At 45.4% G+C, this 24478-nt stretch overlaps 1 protein-coding gene and 1 long non-coding RNA gene across 23 annotated transcripts in view; one reads left to right on the plus strand and one right to left on the minus strand.

Annotated features, from left to right (window-relative positions):
• Positions 1 to 24478, minus strand: part of LOC111090013 — a 45471-nt gene that overhangs the window by 16514 nt on the left and 4479 nt on the right. For 3 of the 7 annotated variants that reach the window (XR_005385069.1, XR_005385075.1, XR_005385072.1), the window contains 4 exons: positions 19757 to 19971; positions 17039 to 17304; positions 9099 to 9730; positions 8860 to 8996 (listed from right to left, as the gene is read on the minus strand). This is a non-coding gene — a long non-coding RNA (uncharacterized LOC111090013). Of the gene's footprint in view, positions 1 to 8859; positions 8997 to 9098; positions 9731 to 17038; positions 17305 to 19756; positions 19972 to 22565; positions 22770 to 23940; positions 24226 to 24478 lie in introns of those variants that run through there. The other 4 variants (XR_005385070.1, XR_005385071.1, XR_005385074.1 and 1 more) reach the window with 3 other exon arrangements.
• The window catches only part of MFSD6 (major facilitator superfamily domain containing 6), a 69259-nt gene that overhangs the window by 13226 nt on the left and 31555 nt on the right, over positions 1 to 24478 (plus strand). For 10 of the 16 annotated variants that reach the window (XR_005385064.1, XM_038585160.1, XM_038585161.1 and 7 more), the window contains one exon: positions 7984 to 9580. Coding sequence is in view for 12 of the 16 variants with exons in the window: in XM_038585160.1 (XP_038441088.1) it covers positions 8037 to 9580 (1544 nt within the window). In the remaining 4 variants the exon portion in view is untranslated. Of the gene's footprint in view, positions 1 to 6787; positions 6896 to 7983; positions 9581 to 14749; positions 15015 to 15523; positions 15708 to 24478 lie in introns of those variants that run through there. The other 6 variants (XM_038585157.1, XM_038585158.1, XM_038585170.1 and 3 more) reach the window with 5 other exon arrangements.

Consider the following 24478-nt stretch of genomic DNA (forward strand, 5'->3'; position numbering starts at 1 on the left):
TATTTCACCTATAAACTTGAATAATGATTTGACGGGCTATAGCTTCTGCTGTCATTGTTGAGAAGTGTGGAGGCATCTCTGGTTCCCGATCCTTATTATGTGATGCATTTTATTCTCTGAGACTTTGTAGGGTCATCCGTTGGTCCTTGTGTTCCGAAATCTTAATGATGTGCTTTGGCTTGGGTCTGTTTTATTCTCTGCATTGGACACTCAGTGGGTCATTGCAGCCACACAATTCGTAGCTTTCAGTTCTGAGAAATATTTTTGGATCAAAAAATTTTCCTTTTCTTAATTTTCTCTGTTTTCTCTTCTTAGAGTTCCAGTTTTTTAGACACCTTTCTGGATGATCCTGTATTTGCCTTGTCCTTTCTCTCCTACTTTCATCTCTTTTCTTTTATTCTTCTTCATAGTTTAAGTTCTTAAGGTCTTTTTTTTTTTTGAAAAAGGTAATGTAAATCAGTGACCTTTTTATACATTGAACACATCCATACGATAAAGACCCAGATCAAAAAACCATAAAATTCTCAGCACCCTAGAAACCCCCATCTAGTCACTATCTTCCCCAAAGGGAACTACTATTTCAAAAATTTAGCTTTTTGTTTTGAGAGAACTGTAGAGTCACATACAGTTAAAAGAAAGTAACACCTATAGCCCAAGTATCCTGTGCTCATTTTTCCCCAGCGGTAACATCTTGTAAAACTCTAGTACAACAGCGTAACCAGGATACTGACTGACATGGATATGGCCAAGGTGTGGAACGTTTTGCCACCACCAGAATGTCTCACGTCTGTCTTCTGGGACTACCACCACTTTCGTCCTCTGTTCCCTATGGAACACCTGGCAATCCCTATGCGGCCTCCATTTCAGTAATTTTGTCACCCCAAGAATGACATGTGAATGGAATCCTACAGTATGTAATCTTTTAAGATTGGCTTTTTCCCCTCACTCTTTACTTTTGTTCTCTGGAGATCTACCCAGGTTATCCTATGTACCTCTAGTTTGTGGTCTTTTATTGCTGCATAATATCCCGTAGTATGGATGTGCCACGGCTGTAGAGCCGTCTGTCCACTGAACGATATCTGCTTTATTGCCAGTTAGGGGGTGTCACAAATGAAGCTGCTGTAAATATTTGTGTCTTGGTTTTTGTGTGAAGTTTTTTTCATTTCTTTGAGATAAATGCCCAAAAGTGTGAGTGCTGGGTCATAGGGTAGTCACATATTTAGATTAAAAAACTGCCAAAGTGCTTTCCAGAGTGGCTGTACCATTTTATATCCTCACCAACAATGTATGAGTGAACTAGGTTCTTCCTATCCTTGTCAGAATTTGGTGTTGTCATGATTTTTACTTTATTTTATTTTATTTTTTACGATTTCTACTTTAGCCATTGCTACACATGATTAAGACCTGAGCTAAGATAAAGTGTCAGATCCTTAACTGACTGAGCCAACCAGGTGCCCCGTCTGTCCACTTACTTAGATTTTTATTTCTTTTCTCAGCATGTTGTAGTTTTCAGCATATAGTCCTTTGCATTAATTTATATTTAAATATTTCTTCTTTCCAAGAGATTTTGTAGATTTCTTGAGATTTCCTACACAATCCAATAGAGACTGTTTATTTCTTTTTGAGCTATTTACCTTTCATTTTCTTTTATCGAAATGGCTAGAGCTTTCAATAGTCTTGCATAAGAGTGATAAAACCAGATGATGATCTTGCCTTGTTTCTAATTTTAGAAAAAAAGCATTTAGTCTTTCACTTCTAAGTATAATGTTATCTGTAGGTTTTTGTAGATCTTTATCCAATTAAAGAAGTTTCTATTCTTCTGAGACTTTTCATGAATGAGTGTTTAATTTTGTCAAAATCTTTTTTCTGCACTGATTAATAGGATTCTACTTTGTTTCTTTAGCTTGTTAATATGGCAGATCTTCAAGTATTGTACTAGCTTTGTATCCTTGGAATAGATCTCACTTGGTCAAAGTGTACAGTTCTTTTTATATATTGCTAAATTTTCTTTTCTAATATTTTGTTAAGGATTTTTATGTCTGTGTTTATGAGGGATATTGTTCTGTAGTTTTCTGTTGTTTGGACTGTCTTTCTTATGGATATAAGATTTTGGGTTGATACTTTTTTTTTTTTTAAAGATTTTATCTGTCTATTCATGAGACACACAGAGAGATAGAAGCAGAGACACAGGCAGAGGGAGAAGCAGGCTTCATGCCGAAGCCGGACGTGGGACTCGATCCCGGGTCTCCAGGATCACGCCCTGGGCCAAAGGCAGACACTTTAACCCCTGAGCCACCCAGGCGTCCCTGGGTTGACAATTCTTATATCACTTTCTTCTGGTGTACATGGTTTCTGATGAGAAATCTGCTATCATTTGAATTCTTTTCCCATATTGGTTGTGACTCCTGTTTCACTGCTCTCAAGATTTTTTTGTTTTTGGTTTCCGAGTTTGACGCGTGTGTCTGTGATGTGTCTTGGTGTGGATTTCTCTTGTTTGGAGTGCATTCACCTTCTTGAATCTGTAGATCTTTTGCCAATTTGAGAAATTTTCAGCTTTTACTTCTTTGAGTACTTCAGCCCTGCCATTTTTTTCTCCTTTCAGGACAATCATAACATCAATCTTCAGTCTTTTGTTACAGTCCCACAGGTCCTTGAGGCTCTCTGTTCATTTTTTTTTCCCAGTCTATTTTCTCCCTGTTATTCAGTTGCATAATTTCTATATTCTATCTTTCAGTTTGCTCATTCCCCCCATCTCCTCTATTTTGCTGTAGAGTCCATCCATTTTCTTTTATATTTTGGCCATTGTCTTTTCCAGTTGTAAAATTTCCATTTTGTTTCTTTTTATACATTATATCCCTTGCTGGGATTTTCTGTTTCTATTCTACAACTTTTTTCTTTCTTTTCATTTTTTAAAACATGTTTCTAATTGTTTGTTGAAGCATTTTTTGAAGTCTCACTGGCTCTTGGTATGCATTGTTTTTATTGAAATTTGGGCATTTGGGATATTATGAAACTCTGGGTCGCATTTAAGCCTTATTGATCTAGCTGGATTTTTCTGACGTGCTGTTGCAGGGGAATTGGAGATACTGCCTCATTACGACACTCCACCCCTCTTGACACCTGAGGATGAAGGAGTTCCTTATCACTGTGAGGTAGAGATGGGTGTTCTGGCTCACCACTAGGTATCCATTGATACCTCCCCGGCTGGAAGGAATAAGAGTGCCTCATTACTGCTCCCTGTGTGGCTTCCACTGATACCACAGTGGGGTTGGGGGGAGTAACCTTGTTACTACTGGGTGGTAGTAAAAGTCCTGAGTCTCTACTAGGCCTCTTCTGACACCACCCCAGGTGGAAAGGTAGAGATGTCTTATTACTAACAGGTGGGGATGGAAGTCGAGAATCCCCCTGTGTTCTCCACTAATGATGTCTTGGAGATAAGGCCTCATTATCACCTAGCAGTGATGAAGGCCCTAGCTCCCTGCTTGGTGTTCTCCGATACCACCTCAGCTTAGGGGTTTGGGTGCCCTGTAAATAGCCTGTGAGTATGGAAGTCTAGGCCCCCCTGTAGCCATTGCTGGTAGGGGTGGGAGTCAGGACACATTACCCCCCAACCCCAGACCCCATTCTGTGGTATTTGGCTGAAGGAGAGCAGTTATTATTATTACCTAAAGTTTTCTGTTTTTCTGGGCTGCATTTTTCTGCATCCTTTAGCCAGAGAGGACTTTGTGGGCTTTTGGGGTTTTTGTTTGTTTGTTTATTTGCTTGGGGTTGTTTTGGTCTGCACTCATGGATATTTCCAAGTTCTTTAGCCCCATTTATCCCCATGTTCTTTGGGTACCAAGGTCCCTAGCTAGTCTGCAGTCTTCTGTCTACCTTGCAGAGCCTTCTGCATTTGCCTTATATATGACGTCCAACACTTTTAGTTGTCCTTCGCAGGAGCACTAGGGAAAAGTGTGTCTACTTGATCTCTTTGGAAGCAAAAATCTACCCTGACTTTCAATACCGTAAGTTAGTTTTGCTTACTTTTGTGAGTCAATATAGAGGGAATCTTTGGCATGTGCTCTTCTGCTCCTTGCTTTTCTCAGTCCATATTATGTTTGTGAGACTCATCCATGTCATTGCATGAAATTATGATTTATTTTTACTGCTGTACAGTATTTCATTATCTGAATATAACATGTCTATGTATTCTGCTATAAATAGGTTATTCCCAAAAGTTTTGAGCTATTAAAATTATTCTGTTGTGAACATTTTTGTAGATGTCCTTTTGGTGAATACATTAGTATATATCTAGGAGTTGTCATCGGGTATATATTCAGGTTTGGTAGCTATTCCCAAACGGTTATCAAAGTAGTGTATCAATTTATAGTCCTACCTGCAATCTCTGAGCATTCCAGTCACTCTGCATCCTCACCAGCACTTGGTATTATCTGTCCTATTTATTTTAGCCGTTTTGGGAATATGTTGTATTATTGCATTGTTTTAATTTGCTTTTACTGCTCACTTTAATCAAGTTGAGCATCTTTTTACATATTTATTTGGCATTTGCATAAGCTCTTTTGTGAAGTGACTGTGGAAGTTTTTTTTACTCATTTTTCCTGTTAGACTACCTGACATCTCTCTATAGATTTTTAAGAATTCTCTATATATCTGGATATACTCTTTTGTCTGTTATATATAATATGCATCCTCACCAGAATACCTTATTTTACTCTTGGGCTTGACATATCTATCTTTAATGTTGCCTTTTTATAAAAAGAAGTTTTTAATTTTAATGTAGTCCAATTTATTTTTTCTCCCTTAATGCTTAGCACTTGTATATCCTATTTAAATAAGTCGTCTTCTATCCTAAGATCTTCAAGATTATTTTTTTATGTTTATAATCCATCTGGAGTTGATTTTTATGATGTGAAGTAAAGGGTCTATTTATTGTTGTCATTGTCTTTTTTTCTAAGTAGTTGCCTTAAATTTTTATTTTATATCATCCCTTACTTTATCCTTTATGCTTTTTTCCACGAAAAATTTCTATAACTTTTTCATTGAACCATTTGTTTTATACCTTCTCATCCTCCTCCTTCTTGAAAAATATGTATTATCTTATTTTTGTTTCATAGTTGCATTTCTTGTTTCTGAAAATAATATATTCTGGAAATAGCTTCTATTTTCTCCATATTGATTCTTTTTTTCTGTTTGTTTTGGGTCTTTCATGTCAGGTACTTCCCTCATATGTCTCACAATTCATATTTACTGGCAAGGCTCGATGACTGAACTTCCACGTAGAGTGATTTGGGGAGTATTTAGTTGGGAAGGCTTCAGTATCAGGATCCTCAGAGCAGAATTCAGTTTCCTGCCTGGAGGATGGAAGCCTTGTCAGCTTCTGTAAACCTTGTGAGGGAAGTGGGATGGGGGTTAGGGGAGGGGTTAAGGCTTGGAATCAGGATGTATATGTTCACTTAATGCCCTATTTTCAGTATGGTACCCCTACCCTCAACTCCGGCCGTTTCTGTCTGACAGCAGAGCCTCTGTGTTATTCTCTCCAGAAGAGAAAAAAAACCTCTAGTTGTCTGGTTAGCTTTGTGGAATGTAGAAGGGAATTGGGTGTCCTTAGTTGGAGCTGATCCTTCAGTCAACTGTGTTAGCAGCAGCCTCCCTGCCCTGCCTACACACACACACACACACACACACACACACACACACCAACCAACCGAATATGGCCAACTCGTGGGCCTCTGAAGGATTCTGAGTAATCAATTGTATTATTATTGGCTTTCCCCACTGTCCTCCAAGTTTTCAGTTTTCTCAGCTCTACTAAGTTATTTTCTAATTGTCTCATTATATTCTGGCCTCCAGAATATAATCTGATTGCTCCATTTATGGGCCCTTTAGTTCTCCTAGCTTGGATTATGACTTTAAAAATGTGTCTGTGTGTGTTGTCACTTTAGTGGGATTTAAGAATGGAGGTCAGATGTACGCAGATTACTCAGTCTGCCATCTTCATCCAGAAGTGTCATGCAACGTTTATGCGCTTTAAAAGCAACAGATATTTGAGTTCAGAAATGAAATTAATTTAGAAAATAAGTCCAAAGGGTGCACCTGAGTGGCTCAGTCGGTTAAGCATCTGCCTTCAGCTCAGGTCATGATCCCTGGGATCCTGGGTTCGAGCCCTGCATGGCAGGTTCCCTGCTCCTCAGGGAGCCTGCTTCTCCTCCCCCTGCCTGCCCTTCCCCCCCTGCTTGTGCTCTCTCTCGATTGCTCCTGTCAAATAAATTGATAAAATCTTTAAAAAGGAGAGAAAGAAAGAAAATAAATAAATAATAAGTCCAAAGGAGAATTCTTGTTCTCTTCAGGTGGTGAGATGGAATTGGGGCTGACGACTTGGATAGGTGAAGGTGCTAATGATAAACATAAGTATAGAAAAATCAGCTGGACAGCAAAAGATTGGATTTTGCTTTTCCCTGAAGTTTTGTGTGGAAAACAAGTTTTCCTTTCACTCTGAGGAAAACACGACTTGGGAACGAGGTAGAGTTGGGGGTTGCACAACATTGTGAATGCACTAAATTCCACTGAATTGTTTACTTCAAATGGTTACTTTTTTGTTGGGTGAATTTTACCTCAAATAAAAAAGAATGCTTAAACCTAAAAATAAGAAACACAGGAACATTTTTAAAACTTACAGCTAATTGTTGACACCTGGCTGTGGGGGGTAACAGAGCAGTTGAGATTACACGGGTCTCATTACGTTGTGTTTCCAGTGTCTGCCTAGCAGCTCTTTTTAAAATGTTTGCAGGCCTGTTTCTGGAAGAAGTTCAGCAAGTTAGTCTTTGTTTTGAGAAAAAGGAGAGCAAGATCTATTCCAAGGGATAGCAAGTGAGGTTCTTCCTCCCTGGTATACAAGGTGAGAGGAATTACTAGGTATTTAATGTGTGTACCTCCTACATCAGAATATGTTGATGGCAGCTTGATGAATCTTGACCCAAGACCTTTGGACTCTTTAATTATCTGTATAATGGAAGAAACGGGAATTCTGATGGAATATGGCACAGTTCCTATAAATTTATGCCATTTATTGCTTATCTTTCAGAAGAGACACCCTAAAAAAGGGCTTAATTAGCATTTTATCGTCAAGGGTGTAGCATTTGGTGGTGTGTTGTGGTGCATTAGAGAATGCAGCTCAAAGCCACGATCTCTGGGTTTGGACCTTCACTCTGCCCCTTCTGAGTTGTTGAAGCTCACCGGGCCTCATTTTTCTCTTCTGCAACATAGAGGAGATAGTAGGGATTGTCATAAATATGAGCTTAACACATTAAAGATCGTTGAGCCTGACACAGAGTAAGCACTCAGTGAATGGTATCTGGTCCTTTCTTCCTGATGCTTTGTTAAACTTCAATCTATAAAAGCACACGTTTGGAGTATAAACAACACAGAGGCCATTTCCTCACCAGGACATCCTTGTCACAGCTAGAGGGCTAGAGTGACCAACTCCAACTGCAAATGTGTAGCCGACTCCCTCTTTCTCATCACATTTGTGGTCGTGGTTAAAAGCTTGCTTCTATAGAAACTGGTTTTAGCTGACCTTTATTTTTTAGAAGTTCTACACTTCAAACATGCAGTGGATTTGTTTGAAAAGTAAAACCAAGAAACTGTAAATACTGTTTATTTTCAGTTCTCTATATTTGGTTTAGACATAATCTCTTTCATTTGTACACTTTCACCAGGAATCAATGAAAAGATTTGAGAATGAACCTGAGCTATAAACCTGCCATTAGAACATGTAATTAGTCGGTGGCCACAAAGAGTATTTGATTCTTTGAAAGCTGTTTTTCTGTTTTTAGTATTGTGTGGCTGCGAGTGGTAAGTGGGAGAAGTCTCTCTCACAATTACTATTTTGAGCCACAGTTTGAGACTCCTTAGCTTCTTGCAGATGGAGCTCTGGGCTTAAATGTTATTTTTGTACTAAGCCATCTTTTAAATTTTACTTTCCAGGCCAACAGTCAAGATTCCGAAGGTCACAGACTTTCTGATGGTGGTGGGGAGCCATGGCGTCAGATGATAAAGTCGCCATCTTAACTGATGACGAGGAGGAGCAGAAGAGAAAGTACGTGCTCGCCGATCCCTTTAATGGTGTTTCCAGGGAACCGGAGCCACCTTCCAATGCAACACCCACCTCCACAGAAACAGCTGCTATTCCTGAGGAGGAGATAGACTGGATAGAGAAACACTGTGTCAAAATAAACAATGATCTTCTGATATCCAAGGTCTTCTATTTTTTCTTTTACTCTGCCTATGGCTCTCTTTACCCGCTGCTGCCTGTGTACTATAAACAGCTGGGAATGTCCCCCAGCCAGAGTGGATTGCTAGTAGGTATCCGATACTTCATTGAATTCTGCAGTGCCCCCTTTTGGGGTGTCGTCGCAGATCGCTTTAAAAAAGGCAAAATCGTCCTCCTCTTTTCTCTTTTGTGTTGGGTTTTGTTCAACCTGGGCATCGGATTTGTCAAACCTGCTACCTTGAGATGTGTACCAAAGATCCCCCCAACACCTCGTCCCACTAACTCAAGTCACCTGCTAACTCTCCCGCCGACCAACTCTTCCATCACCACGTCAGCGCGAGCACGTGACAGGAGGAGCCTGCTCCTGTCCACCTGGCCAGTGATGTTAGAGCTGGGGCCCAATGTCACAGACGCTGTCATCTTTTCGACAGCTCCAAACAAGACCAGTGCGCCCACTCTGCCGCCCCAGACGGATGAGATTACTGGCCATGGTAGGGACTTTACCTCGAGTCCAAGCCCGGCGGCCCCCACCCTCCCAGGAGACGTAACCAGAGAGACAACCACTGCTGTTGTCACCACCAAGTCTTTACCTTCTGATCAAGTCACTCTTGTTTATGATCAGCAAGAGGTGGAGGCTATATTCTTGGTGATCTTGGTGGTCGTCATAATAGGAGAGTTTTTCAGTGCCTCCTCCGTCACCATCGTGGACACCGTAACCCTTCAGTATCTGGGGAAACACAGAGACCGCTACGGACTGCAGCGCATGTGGGGCTCCTTGGGCTGGGGCCTGGCGATGCTGTCGGTGGGCATCGGGATCGACTACACTCACCTAGAGGTGCTCATCGACGGAAGGGGCTGTAAGCCGCCTGAGTACCGCAACTACCAGGTCGTCTTCATCGTCTTTGGAGTTCTCATGACCCTGGCCTTGATTGTTGCCACTCAGTTCCGGTTCCGTTACAACCATTTCAAAAACAATGAGAGTAAAGGGAAAGAGGTGGAGATCCCGCAAGTGGAGGGGAACAGCTCCACAGAGTCCTCGGAGGAGGCGCCAGGCGCGCCGGGCCACCCGCAGGCCTTCAGCTTCTGGGACCTGATCCGGCTGCTTTGCAGCGTGCAGTACGGCTCCGTGCTGTTCGTGGCCTGGTTTATGGGCTTTGGGTACGGCTTCGTGTTCACCTTTCTCTACTGGCATCTGGAAGACTTGAATGGAACCACGACCCTCTTTGGGGTCTGTTCTGTCCTCAGTCATGTGTCTGAGCTCACAGCCTATTTTTTTAGCCACAAGCTCATTGAGTTGATCGGCCACATCAGGTAAGAACGCGATTACGACTGCTGCCTTCAGCGGGTGGGCCTCATCCTGTTGTACTTTCTGGCTCCTCTGGGCGCACCCAAGGAGGCGGGGGTGGTGTTGGGAGCCGCCCTGTAAGGGCCTTCTGCTGCTCCTCCACCTCAAAATAGAAACTGGAGGAAGGAAGAAAGGAGGGAGCCTACTTGGGTTATCTAAGGCAAACAACACACGTCTGTCTGTCTGCCACGTGGCCCTGCAGTGAACGTGTCAGGTATAGGAGCACAGGGCTCATGGACTAGATTATTCTGGGGACTTCGAAGGGTCTGCTGCTCCCAGGCATTTGTGAAGGAGAGTAGAGTCTAGGTGCAGAAAGTGGATTAGGGTCTTTCAGCCTTCGGTTATTCTCAGCCACTTGTTGATATAAGAGGAGCGTGAGTATATGGTCCGTGGAGGTGCCCGTTCTTTTTAATGAAGCTGTGACACCCCCCCCCCCCGTAATGGCTAATCTGTGATACCACGTGGAGGAGATTCGTACATGATGTGTTTTTTAAGATTTTATTTATTTATTCATGAGAGACACAGAGAGGCAGAGACCCAGGCAGAGGGAGAAGTAGGCTCCCTGCGGGGAACCTGATGTGGGACTCGATCCCAGGGCCCCGGGGTCATGGCCTGGGCTGAAGACAGACGCTCAACCGCTGACCCCCCCGGGCTGCCCTGTCCTTGCTTTTTATACTGCTTCCTGCCCCATCATTGCCTCTAAAATGTAGAGGCAGCTGCACATCAGCGCTTTGACCTCAGAGACACGTGTGGCGTACCCCTCCCTAAACTGTGAACTTGCTGAAGCTGAAAGGAAGCAGCCGTGCACATCTGTGTGTGGTACTCGTTGAATCTCTGAGAAAGTCAGAAGGAGAGATAGACACTGACAAGATTTAAGAGACAGCGATCCTTTTTTCCTTTCCTTTTCCTTAATAACTGAAGATTTTAATTAACTAGTAACGTGAATAATTTGATTTAATTTTGAAGCTCAACCTAGAATCACTCTGTCCTCCAAACGAATATTAATATTTTGTCTTGTTTGGTTGGTTTTGCTTTGGGAGGCTGTGTCCTGCTGCTTTGGTTTCTCAAATCTGTGACCCCTTTGTTGTCACTAAACAAAGTCAAGCATTGTGTGCATGGTTCCCAGACCCACAAGGTCCCCGAGGCACATTCAGTGGGACCAGTTTGAAAAGTGTCTTGTGATATCCAGGACTTGGGATGTCCTGTCACTTTGTTCGGGTCAAGTTTGCATTCTCTGGCGTTGAGGGTCGACGGGCTGCATTTAGACACTTCTCTTCAGCTGGAGTGTATGCGTGCCTTCTGCCCTCAACCAAGCATCTTTGAATTCAGTCACTTATTCCCAGAAAGGCAGTTAGGGCCTCTAAGCGAGCCGAGTTCTAGGTGTCCTGCCTTAGTCAGTCACTGGCGTTAATGGAATGTTGACTCTGTACAGAGGCTGAGCATGCGTTCTACTTTCTTTTGTTTTTTAAAGATTTTATTTATTTATTCATGAGAGACACAGAGGGAGAGGCGGAGACACAGGCAGAGAGAGAAGCAGGCTCAACGCAGGGAGCCCGATGCGGGACTCGATCCCGGGACCCTGGGGTCACGCCTAAACCGCTGAGCCCCCCAGGGCCCCGAAGCATGCGTTCTATTTTCAAAGAAATTGTTAGGCTCTTCTCACATGCTAAGAAAAGAAGTTTCTATTCTGTCTTTGCCTTTTGTCTGAGGTACATATTTTCATGAAAAATCCTAGCAGTTTTACTACTGATTTTGGCAAATACATGAAGCGTACGCTTGTTTTCTTCCCCTTGAGCATTAGTAGTTACCTACTCAGTACTTAAAAACCTACAGCTCAGGGCACCGGGTGGGTCCGTTGGCTGGGCGTCTGCCGTGGGCTCTGGTCATGATCTCAGGTCCTGCTCTCCAGCCCCCACACCTGCTTTGGGCTCCCTGCTCAGCAGGGGTCTGCTTCTCCCTCTGCCCTTCCCCCTCCCCCCCAGGCGCTCCCTCGCTCGCTGCTCGCTCGCTGGTCGCTCTCTGTCTCTCTCAAATAAATAAAATCTTAAAAACCCTACAGCTCACCTTAACTTTCCAGTTTTATGTACAGAAAACGTCTTCCTTTCCTTATTTAATGATGTGATGGAAGAAAAAGACTCTTGTGGTCACATTGCTGTCCCAGGAGTCTACTGGGATTCCATTGGTTTGTGGCCATTTATCTCTTTTGGATTTTAATTCTGTCCATTAAATGTATTATCTTAACTACTTTTAAAAGATTCTAAGAGCTGGTGTGTGATGATGCCCACTATTCAAGCAGAACAGGTATATTTCTTTTGGTGAGATTTTGGGGAGCCCGGTCAGGTGGTGGTGGTTGAGATTTGGGGGTCTGAGTGCACTGATGGCATCCCGAACCTCTCATTGGATGTCCATCATACATTAAATAGCTCACAAAGAGAAATTCTCTTTCCATGTGATAGTCTTTTATGTTTTTCTTATAGGATCGTAAGGAGGGATCTGTCTGGCTCTTATGTTCACGTCCATGTTTTTTTGATATTCTGTGACTGTGTTACTGGGAGTTTGTTTTCAGGAGTCAGCACTACCATAAAGATTGTAAATATCCTAATGTAGTCAGAAGTGGATTTTCCATAACTTTTTAAATATAAATTCATAATGGAGAAAAATTTATACCAGAAAAGTTTTTTTAAATAGCATGTCCAATTTTGAAGTACTTAGTATTTTATTTTTTATTTATTTTTAAGATTTTATTTATTATTTTCTTTTTTTTTTTTTTTTAAGGTTTTCTTTATTTATTCATGAGACACACACAGAGAGAGGCAGAGACACAGGCAGAGGGAGAAGCAGGCTCCATGCAGGAAGCCCGACGTGGGACTCGATCCCAGGGCCCCGGGGTCATGCCCTGGGCTGAAGGCAGTGCTAAACCCCTGAGCCACCCAGGGGCCCCAAGTACTTAGTATTTTAATAGTTACACAGTTGATGCCCCGTTTTTCAGGGAATGAACTATAAGTCTAATCACACACACACACACACACACACACACACAGAGTAAATGATCTTTGGTTTTGATCTTGGATTTTGTCCATCTCTAGAAAGTAGCTTTCTTAGGCAACTGGATAATGCTTAATATTTCCACTAAAAAAAATTTCTTTTGATGTGAAATTGCAAGACTTCAGAATTTACAGCAAATATATTTCTAGGCTAATGATGATGATGATGACTAGACTTTTTTTTATTTTAAAAATTTTATTTATTTATTCGAGAGAGAGAGGCAGAGACACAGGCAGAGGGGGAAGCAGGCTCCATGCAGGGAGCCTGACATGGGATTTGATTCTGGGTCTCTAGGATCACGCTCTGGGTTGAAGGTGGCGCTTAACCACTGAGCCATCCAGAGATTCTGATGACTAGACTTCTTTAAGTAGAAATGTAAATGTATCTTAAGGGTATGTTTATCCTGCTGGATGTTTTAACAGCCGTGAGGTGGGTTGTGATCAAAATTAATCATTTATAAATTTGTAAATCATTACTGTCCAATATTAGGCCATCACGTATGTCACTTGAAATTTATTTATATTTTAAGGGACACAAAAATCAACTCCATCGACTTTGACTCTGCCCTAAGCTTCTTGCACTCAGGGCCAGCTTTGCCAGGCGGGTGCTGCCGGCAGGGTGAGAGGAGCGCTGTGCGCCGCGGGTTCCCCTGGAGGGCTGGCTGGGGGGTCACCGAGAGCTAGAGGTCGGCTCGCGACAGGGGGGAATGCGTGATGCTGGGCAGCAAGGGGAGGAAAATAGGTTTTCCGGGTGAGGGAAGGCCGAGAATGGGGAACAAGACACGGGCTGCAGCGGAGGACGCAGGGGTGGGGGTGGGACCTGCCGATTGCACTGGAGGAGCAGCAGTCAGCACCGTAGAAGGAAGGAGCGTGGAGCGCGCCGGGCCCCGGGGTGAGCGCCTGCCCTGCACCCAGGCCGTGACCCCGGGGTCCCCGCAGGGAGCCTGCCTCTCCCTCCGCCTGGGTCTCAGCCTCTCTGTGTCTCTGTCTGTGTGTCTCGTGAATAAGTAAATGAAATCTTTTTTGAAAATAGAAGGAAGGAACAAACTCACTCTGCTGCGGGGTGGCCCGGGAGGGCCTCAGGGGGAAGGGGTATTGGAGCCTGCCCAGCAGGCCTTCCAGAAACCTTCCAGAAACCTTGTTCACTCTCCTGGTCCTGCTGCTCCTGCTCGGCCTCGCAGCAGCCGCGTCCACAAGGCCGGGCTCTCGGGCAGCGCTCGGCCTGTGGGCCTCCTGCCTGTGGAGCCACCACCAGCTGCCCGGGGAGACCGGCCTTTTCCGCCCTCCCCGTAGCTCGCTGTCCAGGTGTCCCCGGGAGGGGCCTGTGGCCCTGGTGCCTTGGGGGGGGGGGGCCCTCCCACCTCAACACCTTGCTGGCACCTTGGTCGGGCGGGGTGCTGGGCGCAGGGGCTGTCTGTGTGGCCCCAGCCCCCCACGGAGGGCTTGATCAAAGTGCAGAAACCCTGGGGAGCTGAGGCAGGTCCCCTCTCCTAGTATCACCCTCAGGGCCGGGTGCAGGGGAGACAGGAGCCCTGAGCAGGCTTCGCGCCCAGCTCGGCCCACGTGGGGCCCTCGTGCAGCCCCAAGCCCAAAACAGCCCTGAGCTGCCTAAGTGGCTGAGCCACCCGGCCCCAAGGAGTAGTAGTTTTTTTTAAAAAATGACTTTTACAGGGACGCCCGGGGGCTCAGTGGTGGAGCATCTGCCTTCGGCTAAGGCCGTGACCCTGGGGTCCCGGGATGGAGTCCCTCATCGGGCTCCCCACTGGGAGCCTCTTCTCCCTCTGCCTGTGTCTCCGCCTCTCTCTCTGTGTCTCTCAAGAATACATAAATAAAGTCTTTTTAAAAAATGACTTTTGCCATAATAAAAGAATTTTCATAATAAAAGAATTGTCCGTCCTCTGCGAACAGGGTCCTGCTAGTGCCTTCCGCTCTGTTTTTGAGGTTTCTTGATAGGTTTCTTGAAATTCTGTAATAGATTCTCTAATGGAGCCAGCATTAACAATAAGCTCAGTCTGTGCCTCTCCCTCTGCTGCTCCCTGTCCCCTGCACCAGTGCGCTCTCTCCCTGAAAACAAATAAATAGAGCTCAGCAGCCGGCACATCTGTTCAGTTTAGGGGGCCGGTTATTTAGGCTTAGAGAACGCCAGGTTATGGGGCTACAGGGACCAGCACTACGGGGCCTGGTGGACTGAAGGCAGGTGGCTGCTGGCATTCGGAACATGAACTTCATCCTGGAGGCAGGAGGGAGCCTTCGCACGGTCCCAGCAGGGAGGGCAACGCAGTGGGTGACTCCGACGCAGGAAAACCCCCTCAGGAGGTTCCGAAAATAGTCCAAGGGAGTCGTGATCTGGGGAGAGGTGATACCAGGAGTGGCAGATGGGGGGGGCGGTGATACTGGGGAGAGGTGATGGGGGCGTGACCCGGGGAGAGGTGATGGGGGGAGGTGATCCAGGGAAAGGTGATAGGGGGTGTGGTGATCCAGGGAGAGGTGGTGATGGCGGGGGGGGGCAGTGTTCCAGGGGGAGGGTGGTGATGGGGGGGGGGTGATCCAGGGGGTGGTGATTCGGGGGAGATGATGGGGGGTGGGTGATCCAGGGGGAGGTGATGGGAGGGTGACCCCGGGGGAGGTGATACAGGCCTGAGCTACAGCAGCACCAACAGCAGTTGAGGGAAGGGATGGATCCGGAAGTGAAGCTGAGGATGGTTTGGATATGGGCAATGAGCTAGGGATCCCCGTGTTTCCAGCTGGGTGCGGTGGTTCCCCTCAAAGCAATAGGGAGTTCAGGAGGGTGCTAGGGATGTGGGAGAGGGGGACATGATGTGAATTCAGTATTGGGTTTATTTAGTTTGAAATTGGGGCATCTAGATGTCTAGCAGCTGGAGACCATGACAGGCGGGGATTTGGGGCCAGACTGACCTCGGGAAGGAGCAACAAGGACACTTTGTGGTCCAAGAAGAGAAACGCGCTGATGAGGAGCATGGTTCCGTGGTCCCCAGGAGTTTGCTCCGCGTTTCCTATATGACTGGTGGTCCGCACTTTGTTGCTTAAAGTAATTACTTTCAGGACTAAGAATGTTTCGTGGGGGGGACGTGTGGCGGGACGTGTGGCGGGGCTTCTGCTGTCACCTTTCCGCGTCTTGCTTTGGGAGGCGATGAGTCCCTGAGCCCCAAACTGTGGCCGAAGCGGGGGAGACAGACCTAGAGGGGGCACATGGGGGAGGAAGCGAAGCCGAGGAGGGGCCGGTGCTCTCCAGGGGGGCTCCGGGGTCCTGACCCGCCAGGGCGGCCCGGGGCTGCTGCGAGGCCTGGCTTGGCCACTGGCCTGTATGGCCCTGAAGGCTGCAGAGGTGTGGCCTCTCTGGTCCGTCCTCTGTGAACAGGGTCCTGCTAGTGCCTTCCGCTCTGTTTTTGAGGTTTCTTGATAGAGACTAACAAGGTAAGATAGGGCAACTGCTTGGCACAGTGAATGGCGTATGTTAGGAGTTGATTGATAAAATGATTACTGCTTTGTGCATCTTCAGACCTATTATGCTGCTTGTAACTGCAGGAGCCATTGATCATGATCGAAACCAGGGACTTAATACGATGTCGTGAGCGTCAAGATCATTAAGGCTGCAAAGTAAAAATGTGTGTGATTTTCAAATCTAACATTCTTCTCTAAAACATCTTGGTCTTGGGACACCTGAGTGGCTCAGCGGTTGAGCGTCTGCCTTTGGCTCAGGCCATAATCCCGGAGTCCTGGGATCGAGTTCCACGTCAGGCTCCCTGCGTGGAACCTGCTTCTCCCTCTGCCTGTGTCTCTGCCTCTCTCTCTCTCTCTCTGTCTCTCAGGATAAGTAAATAAAATCTTAAAAAAAAATAAAACATCTTGGTCAAATTGAGTTTTTCTCCCCCCATTTTAGGATGACCTCATAATTTATATATCCCTCAGTGCCATTTTTCAGAACTGTAAGTAGCTGGCATACAGAATGGTTATAATCATAGCTGTCATTATTTATATGTGATAAATTAAAATTCTATTCCTTTTCCTACTTTACCTTCAAAAACACCAATACCCATTTTTATGGGAAAAGCCTTTTAGAGCTATTTCAAGCAAGTATAGATGTTCATTATTAAAAAACTGTAAGCTGTAGAATCTCAGAAGTAGAAGACTTTATGATCAAGAGTTGAAAGGGAGTATTTTGGCTTTTATATAGTCCCTTGAAAAGAACAACTCTGTAAAGATATATGTTACCATCTTACAGCTTCCGGCCGGCCGACTTGTTAACAGCCTTACAGGTAATTGAGCCACTCATAGTTCAGAACAAAGGGCCACATTGCAAGGTAGTATCAGTGAATCCAGGGCTTTTACTTATTGGTGGCATATTTGGTTCTGTTTTACCTTTGGGGCTGAGTTGGCTGAGACACTTGATGATTCAGAGAGAACAGGACTGCGTCCGTGGAGCTGTGACTTGTGGTGGCAGGTGGTCCCCTACGCCGTCTCACAGGCTGAGCTGCAGGAGGCCAGGTGTGCACCTGCAGGAGGGAGGTCAGCTCCCACAGGGTGGTTACCTAGAAGGCACTTGGAGCCGGTGTGCTCGAGGTAGACGTTCCCCATGCGTGAAGAACGCACTGTCAGGTATACAGCTCTCTGAAAAGCCCACACACCTGCAGAAAGACATGCACGTGGATGCTTACTTGCTTATGCAGCTTTCTACATGGATGGGGGGATGGTCTACATATCCGTCAGTTGGAGAAGGAGTATGTTTGATACAGTCACAAGATAGGAGATTACACAGAAGTGAAAAGGAATGGCCTCGACCAACATGTCAGCGTGGGAAGCTCTCAAAAATGTTGAATGGATAAGAAAGTTTCAGAATGAGACATACTTTGGTACATTTATGCACATTTTAATGGTGAATTTTAAATTATGACATTTTTATGGTTTCATTTATAGATACAGAAAGATGTTTACATTTGGAGAGGAAAACATTCCAAATTCCCATGAGCCCTCGTTCTCTGGATGGGATGTAGGAAGGAAGGGACTGGGATGTGGGACAAAGAGGGCAAGGAGAACCCCCCCCCCTTTATCTCTAGCATTTTATTTCTTTAAGGAAATATGGAAAAGTATTCATAATTTTCCATTCTCGGTGCTGGATATATGTATTCTCTGCAGAATTTTTGGGGGGGATTTTCTCTTGGAAAATAGCTGAAAGCTTGTCTACTTGTAGTGACTAATGTAATTATCCTCATGTAGAAGAAGTGTGTGTGTGTCTGAATATATTTTAGAGATATATTGTATCCAGATATATCAAACATTGAGAATTTGTAACCTTGATAGGTACATTGCCCCTGTATTATCCCCTAAATAGCATAAATGACTGAAAAGCTACTTTGCATTCATGGTCTCTGGTTTCCTCAAAATCAGATCGGGTGCAAATTTATAATATCTTATTGGGAATTCATACCAAAGTGCCCAACATTAAATATAAAGAAATATAGTAATTATATTATTACTAGAAATATAATAATCATATTCCTTTACATGTAAAAAAGAAATCAATGTACCAAAAGCCAAGTGATCATAAGCCCAAAGATCATAAAGTTTATTCCACGCAGTGAGTCTAAGTATGGGCATTTTGTACCAGCTGTTTAATTATCTTGAATCATGCATTGTCAATTTACTGCCTTTTTTTGTCCAAGTCAAAAACCTAAGTAATCTGGCTAATTATATTTCTACATATCCATGGAAATATTTGGCAGACTGCAATTCCATAATCGGGTAGGATACTTTGGAGAGCGGCAAAGCAGAGAGACTTTCTTAGAGGTTTGCTCCATAGCATACCTCCCCAGAGCCTTTCCAAAGAGTACCGCTCCGTTCTGATTTCTGATGTATTTAGCATCTTTTCTTTACCTTTTCTCTACTAAACAACAGCATCTCTGAATAGTAATCTATAAGCAAACAGCAACTTACTAAACTTTTCCTGGAAAAGATAATTCATGGATTGAAGCTCAGACATCATCAAAAAGACCAAGTGTTCCGTTTGCCTAGGTTCGGGGCCTTGAACCTTGCCCCTGTGTGTCGGGTCCCGTGGGGAGTGCTCAGGGATGGATTGTTGGCATCTGTCCTTGGCTGTGTCTGTGGCCTGTGGGCCAGACACTTCCTTCCCTTTAGAATGAGAAAGAGTTGGAGCAAATTGGTTTGGCCTTGATCTCACTCATCTTCTTAAGCCTTGGTGGAAAAATTGTCGGGTAGGCTGGGAGCTATCCTGCTTCCTTTTATTCTTCTTTTTGCCAGTCTACCTGTGAGGAGCATGCGCGCACATGTGTGTGTGTGTGTGTGTGTGTGTGTGTGTACGCGTGTACGTGTGTGCATATCTGATCTAGGTTCAAATCCCACACTTACTGTATGTCTGACCTTAGATGAGTCAGCAGGTAGCTTTGTTAAGCCTTTTAGGTTCCTCATTTACAAAAGAGGGTCAATAATTGGGCTTCGTCGCATGGTTACTAAGGTGCAGTGAGATAATGGTTAGCAATAATAAGTGCTCAACTCTAAGCAATAGCTAGTTTTATTACTGCCCTTATTAATTGACTCCCTCAGCAATAGTTACTAAGTACCCACTGGAGAATGGGCACTTTTCTAGACCCTGGGCTATATCAGGTGGGTAGCTCCTCACGGGACCACCATAGTGCTGGGGTGGACAATAAGCTGTAAAGAGACCATGTTTTTTCCAGTGATGGTAAGTGACATATGGCAAAACAGTGCAGGCAGCGAATTCAGCGTGAGCAGGATGTGACTGCTCCAGCCCGGTGGGCTGGGAGGTGCCTCTGCGGAAGGGACAGCCAAGCAGTCCTGAGTAGGAGCTGCCCAGTGAGACCTGGGGCCCAGAGGAGACCACAAGTACGAACGGCCTGGGCAGGGGCGAGACTCAACAGGTCAGCAAGGTGTGCGCGGTGCTGCAGGGCCCCGGGGGCCCCGGAAGACCCAGCACGTTACCTGCCTGAGAAAAGCGGGAGTCGTCGCACAGTTTGAGCAAGGGGTGACCCGAGTAGATTTCTGCTTCTATTGATTTTTTAAAGAATTGCCTACGTGGGTGATGGATCTGTCGTCATTACTTACCTTGCTCTGCTTTTGAAGGGGTCCACTGTACTCATTCTCCGAGTTACAGAGAAGTTTTGAGCTGTTTTCTTCCTGAGTCATCAGCCAGCAGTTCACACGCTACCTTCGTCGACTGAGTGCCTTCCACCGTCCAAACCAAGAGTTCGTGCGTTGTTTGGTTGCTTTTTGTGTTTGTTTGTTTTAGCAACTTGAAAATTTCAGAATAGCCATACAATCTAGGGGATAGACAGAAAATAAAAAATTGAAAATTAAAAATCAAAAATTAGTAATCTCCAACCTTAACCAAAAGTACAATTACAGAAAGGTATAGAAAATAGCAGTGGCTGGTGTGCTGTCACTTGAGGGCTTCTTATGGGAAAGAGCCGCATAAGGGCGTGTGCTGCACGCGTTCGCTGCAGGTCCTCAGTCAGCACTTGTAGCGTCCCCCTGAGGGTGGCATTCAGGGTCTGCCTTGGAGAGAAGGGCTCAGAGGTGACCGGTTGCCCGTGGTGACACAGCCGGTAAACAGCAGAGGGGGGATCCCTACCCAACCACTCAGACTCCAGAGCCCAGGATCTCAGCTTCTTTCTTTATGTAATTAGTTTTGATCGTAGCTAGTCTGTGGATTCGTGGGCACAGGTTAGTGTGTCCCTCTAAGCAACCCAGTCTCACCTCTTAGTCTTCCTTTTTTCTGTTCTGAGTGACCTGTGTCTGGTACACCTGTTTCACCTGTCTCAAGTGCCTCACACTCTCAAATTGGTTTTTACTCCCAATGAAATTCTTATTTCTCCAGATTAGCTGCTTTCAAGTAGTAGGAAGATGAGAGTACTATAAAACACTGAATATAAGTGGCAAAAACTGGTACCTCTGATGATGTCTGTATCATAGAGTTAATTCACAAATATTTTTTCACAATTACATATTATACTCAATTTTTTTTAAGGGAAACCTTTTATTAAAGATCAGGTTCCATTCTAGAATACAGTGTTCGACAAGATAAGCATGGCACCTCTCTCATGGGGCTCACATGGCAGGAAAACCGTAAAACAAACAAAAATATTGGGTGCTACAGAAATGTTAACTTAGGCACCTAAGACATTGGGAATGGAAAAAGAGTAAAGGAAATAAAAGTGAGAGTCCTTTTGGGTGGGAGTTGGGATGAATGGAGCAAGGGGAAAGTTATCTTATGAACTGGATACCAGATAGGTGGTGGTGCTGCTCACCAAGGAAGCAAACAAGGGAGGGGGGAGAGGATATGGAGGATGGAACTTACAGAAATCTTAGGAGGCAGTGGAGATGCCCATTAGGAAGTTGTATTTATAAGTCTAAATCTTGGAAGAGAGGATGTGGCTGAAGACGTCTTTTGGGAAACATTAACGTGTACGTAAGACAGCTAGCTCCATCCCGTGACTTGAAGTTTTCTGTAACCAACTTCCTCCTCTCCGTCCCTCCCTTCCCATCAGCTGGTAAATCCATTTTGGAAACTCATCTACCCCAAACAAGGAGCATGTTAGTATCAGTGTGACCTGTTGAAAAGACACCAGTTCAGCGCTTCTAAGATGAGGATGAAAGCAATATACTGACGTCAGAACACAAAGTCCTGATAAACGTATCTTGAATGTTCCCTCGATGTTATTCACTCATAACTCGTGGCCTTCATCCTAGTGAGCCTCCGTTCACCCTTATGGGATAGTGGCCCCTGCATTTCTGTAGGACTGGAGAAACACAGTGCTTGGAGACAATGTGACGCCCAAAATAACCTCACGGCTTAGGTGTGATTTTCTGCACCCAGGGTTTATTTGATAAGTGCAGTGTAAACTAGGAAAGCAAACCAAGACCAGCACACAAATCAATTACTATTTTTTTAATACACATGCCTGCGTGTAGGATTATTTTTTATTGCCTTCCCTCAGGAATGTTACCGATAGGTGGAGGATACTTACTCCATGGAGAAGATTCTCAGTTTTTAAAGGGAACCATTTTATTCTGTTTCCTAATTAGGCTAAATCAGAAAATCAGTGTTTTCCATTTTTAATTTCTAGATCAGTAATAAAAATAAAGGGAAGTAATACTATTGTAGGCTTTACAACTTAGAGTTTTCACAAATACTGTTACGGCCTCCCTACAAAACAGTTTTGTTGTGTTCATTTTACAGTGACTCGATGAGAGCTGGATATCCTCCACTGGGGGAAAGACCATGTTGACTCCCTGGGGGCCTGGGGTGGAGCACCTGCCGCCAGGGCTCCCGGAGCCCCAGGATAGGTTCCTAATTGTGTCAGAGAGCATGGGTACTAAGAATAGAGGAGCCGGTTGCTATGGACTAGATTGTATCCTCCTGAAATCCATGTATTGGAGCCCTGACCCCCCAGATGATGGTATTTGGGGATGGGGCCTTCACAAGGAAACTAAGGTTACATGAAATCATGAGGGTGGGGCCTTCATGATGGGATTAGTGCCCTTGGGGGACACCAGGAAGCGTGCTCTGGCTCTTTCCCTCAGCCAGGGCCAGACACGGTGAGAGCATGGGCCTTCCGCAAGCAGGAGGATGGTCCTCAACAGAATCTGATAGTGCTGGCATCCTGGTCTCAGTCTTCCAGCTTCCAGAGCTGTTAGGAAATACATTTCTGTTGTTTAAACCACCCATCTTGTAGTATTTTGTTAGGGTCACTTCAGGCAACGGGGGCATGTACCCTAACAGATAGAACAAGAAGAGTCTTAGGTGAGTAGAGATACTCGCAAAGGTTCTAAGAGTCCGAGGAGATTAAAGTAGGAGGCACCTGCGGCTTGACATTGGGACGAGTGTGAGAGTGAGTCAGGCCGCGACACTTACTTTTTGCGTGTATAGCATTCCTGGTAGCATGGACGTGGCGGGGAGGAGAATACCACGCTAGCCTCAGAAGGAACCAATTTGCTGTGATTCGCCCAAGATCTACCCTTCAGAGTGGTGGTGTGGAGACGGAGCCAGGGTCTCTCTGGCTGTAGATCTCGTACTCTTCGGTGATTCAGATAATAATGTTCATGTCCGCCAGAGTAGCTGAAGACGGGTTTCATTATTACTTCGTTATTCTTAATCGAGTTACTCTTAATTACTAATACCCTGGCATTAACTACTAAGTTATTAATATTACTCTTACTTCTATCAGCGAGATTTTGGTAGAAATCTAATATGTTTCAAATACAGGTAGGAGATTAGAGTAGGATCACGGCAACTTTTTGTGAAAGAAGATTTTTAAGGTAGAATGATCATTAATTTGTGTGTGTGTGTGTGTGTGTGTGTGTGTGAAAAAGAGCACCTTTTAAATTTCCCTCAGTTTGCCTCAAAGCCTTATGATCAGGAAAAAAAAAAAAAAGCCTTATGATCAGGACGGAGGAGCTCTGCTGACTGTGGGAAGGCTGTGGGATTTGATAGAAGACCTCAAGTGGAGTCTTGGTTCTGTGATTTGTTTCCTTTGTGTTCCTGGCAACTTGGCTAACCTTTCAAGGCCTTGACTGTTCAGCTGTAGAGTAGGATTCACGATAACTCTTGCTCTTTCTATTTCAAAAGATTATTGGCAGGAATAAATGAGATACTAAGTGGGGAAAATGCTAAAGAATTGGAGAACATTATAGAAATTAGTAAGGGGGGTTCGGCGTGGTGAGGGGCCTATAGCAAGCAGAGATCTCAAGGCCACTGAGGTTGATGCTCCTTCTTCCTTAGTGTCCCAGAGAGGGAGACAGGAGTGGGTTTGAACAAAATGTAATACTCAGAGTTCCATATTTTAAAATAGAACAAAATTTCTAGTCATAAAGATGTATTAAGTGTGGGGCAGGAGTTTACTGTAATTGCTTTTGCACTATTTTTTCCCTTTCTTGAAAAACCCATAACCTAATTTTCTCTTCAGAGAAAGTGTTTAGCATTGTGAGTTGGGATTACATTGAGTTAAGTCTGAAAGCCAGTGAAAGTTCAAGAAAGAGAGGGTGATGACTCAGAACCAGTGCTGCCGGGGTAGCCGACTCATCTTGTGACTTCTGTGGAGCTATTTCGGGGACCAAGGAATGGCGAGGATCAGGGCTCCTGTCGGTCCCCGGTGGGCTGAGCGCATCTCAGGGACCTGCCAGGCCTGTCTAGAGACCTGCGGCATTGGTGGGCACAGCGCATGCTGTGGTCGTGGAGACCCCCGGTGGACGCCCCTGGCAGCCCCCGTATTCTCTTTCCCCTCATGCACCTGTTGGGGGGCGTACCCCCTAGTTCCTGTTCCTTGGCCGAATCCAGGTGGTCAGGTTCCGGTGAGTTGGCCTGCAGTCTGCCTGCCTGGGGCCGACGTCCTGGCCCACCCTGTGTCCCACCTCAGCGCGGACACCTCTGCTCTCGGGCTCCCTCAGCAGAAACAGGCTTTTGGCCCATTTGATCTCATAACAGGAGTTTGGCTTCTCAGTGAACTTTCTTTTGTGTTCCGAGATCTTGGGCAGCCGCTGACCGGCGCTCGCCTTGCTGCTTGCCCGACGCCGTTCCTCCCAGCGCCCGGCCAGCTACCAGCGTGCGCCTAGAGCCAGCGTGAGCGCACATCCCGCCCGCTTGGCCACGCCAGGCCGTCGCTGCTCGGGGGCCGCGGTCCAGGAGTGACCTCCCGTAGCAGCACAGCACCGTGTCGCTGTCTAGTAGGGAGCACCAGGCAGGGGCAGGCCCGTGGTGGCCCCGTCCTGCCTCGCTGTCCTCGGCGGCCTCGTCTGTGTGGGGGTCGGACCGGATGCCGTGGCTCCGCT

The sequence above is a fragment of the Canis lupus genome, chromosome 37, assembly GCF_011100685.1.
Source record: "Canis lupus familiaris isolate Mischka breed German Shepherd chromosome 37, alternate assembly UU_Cfam_GSD_1.0, whole genome shotgun sequence".
Taxonomy (NCBI): domain Eukaryota; kingdom Metazoa; phylum Chordata; class Mammalia; order Carnivora; family Canidae; genus Canis; species Canis lupus.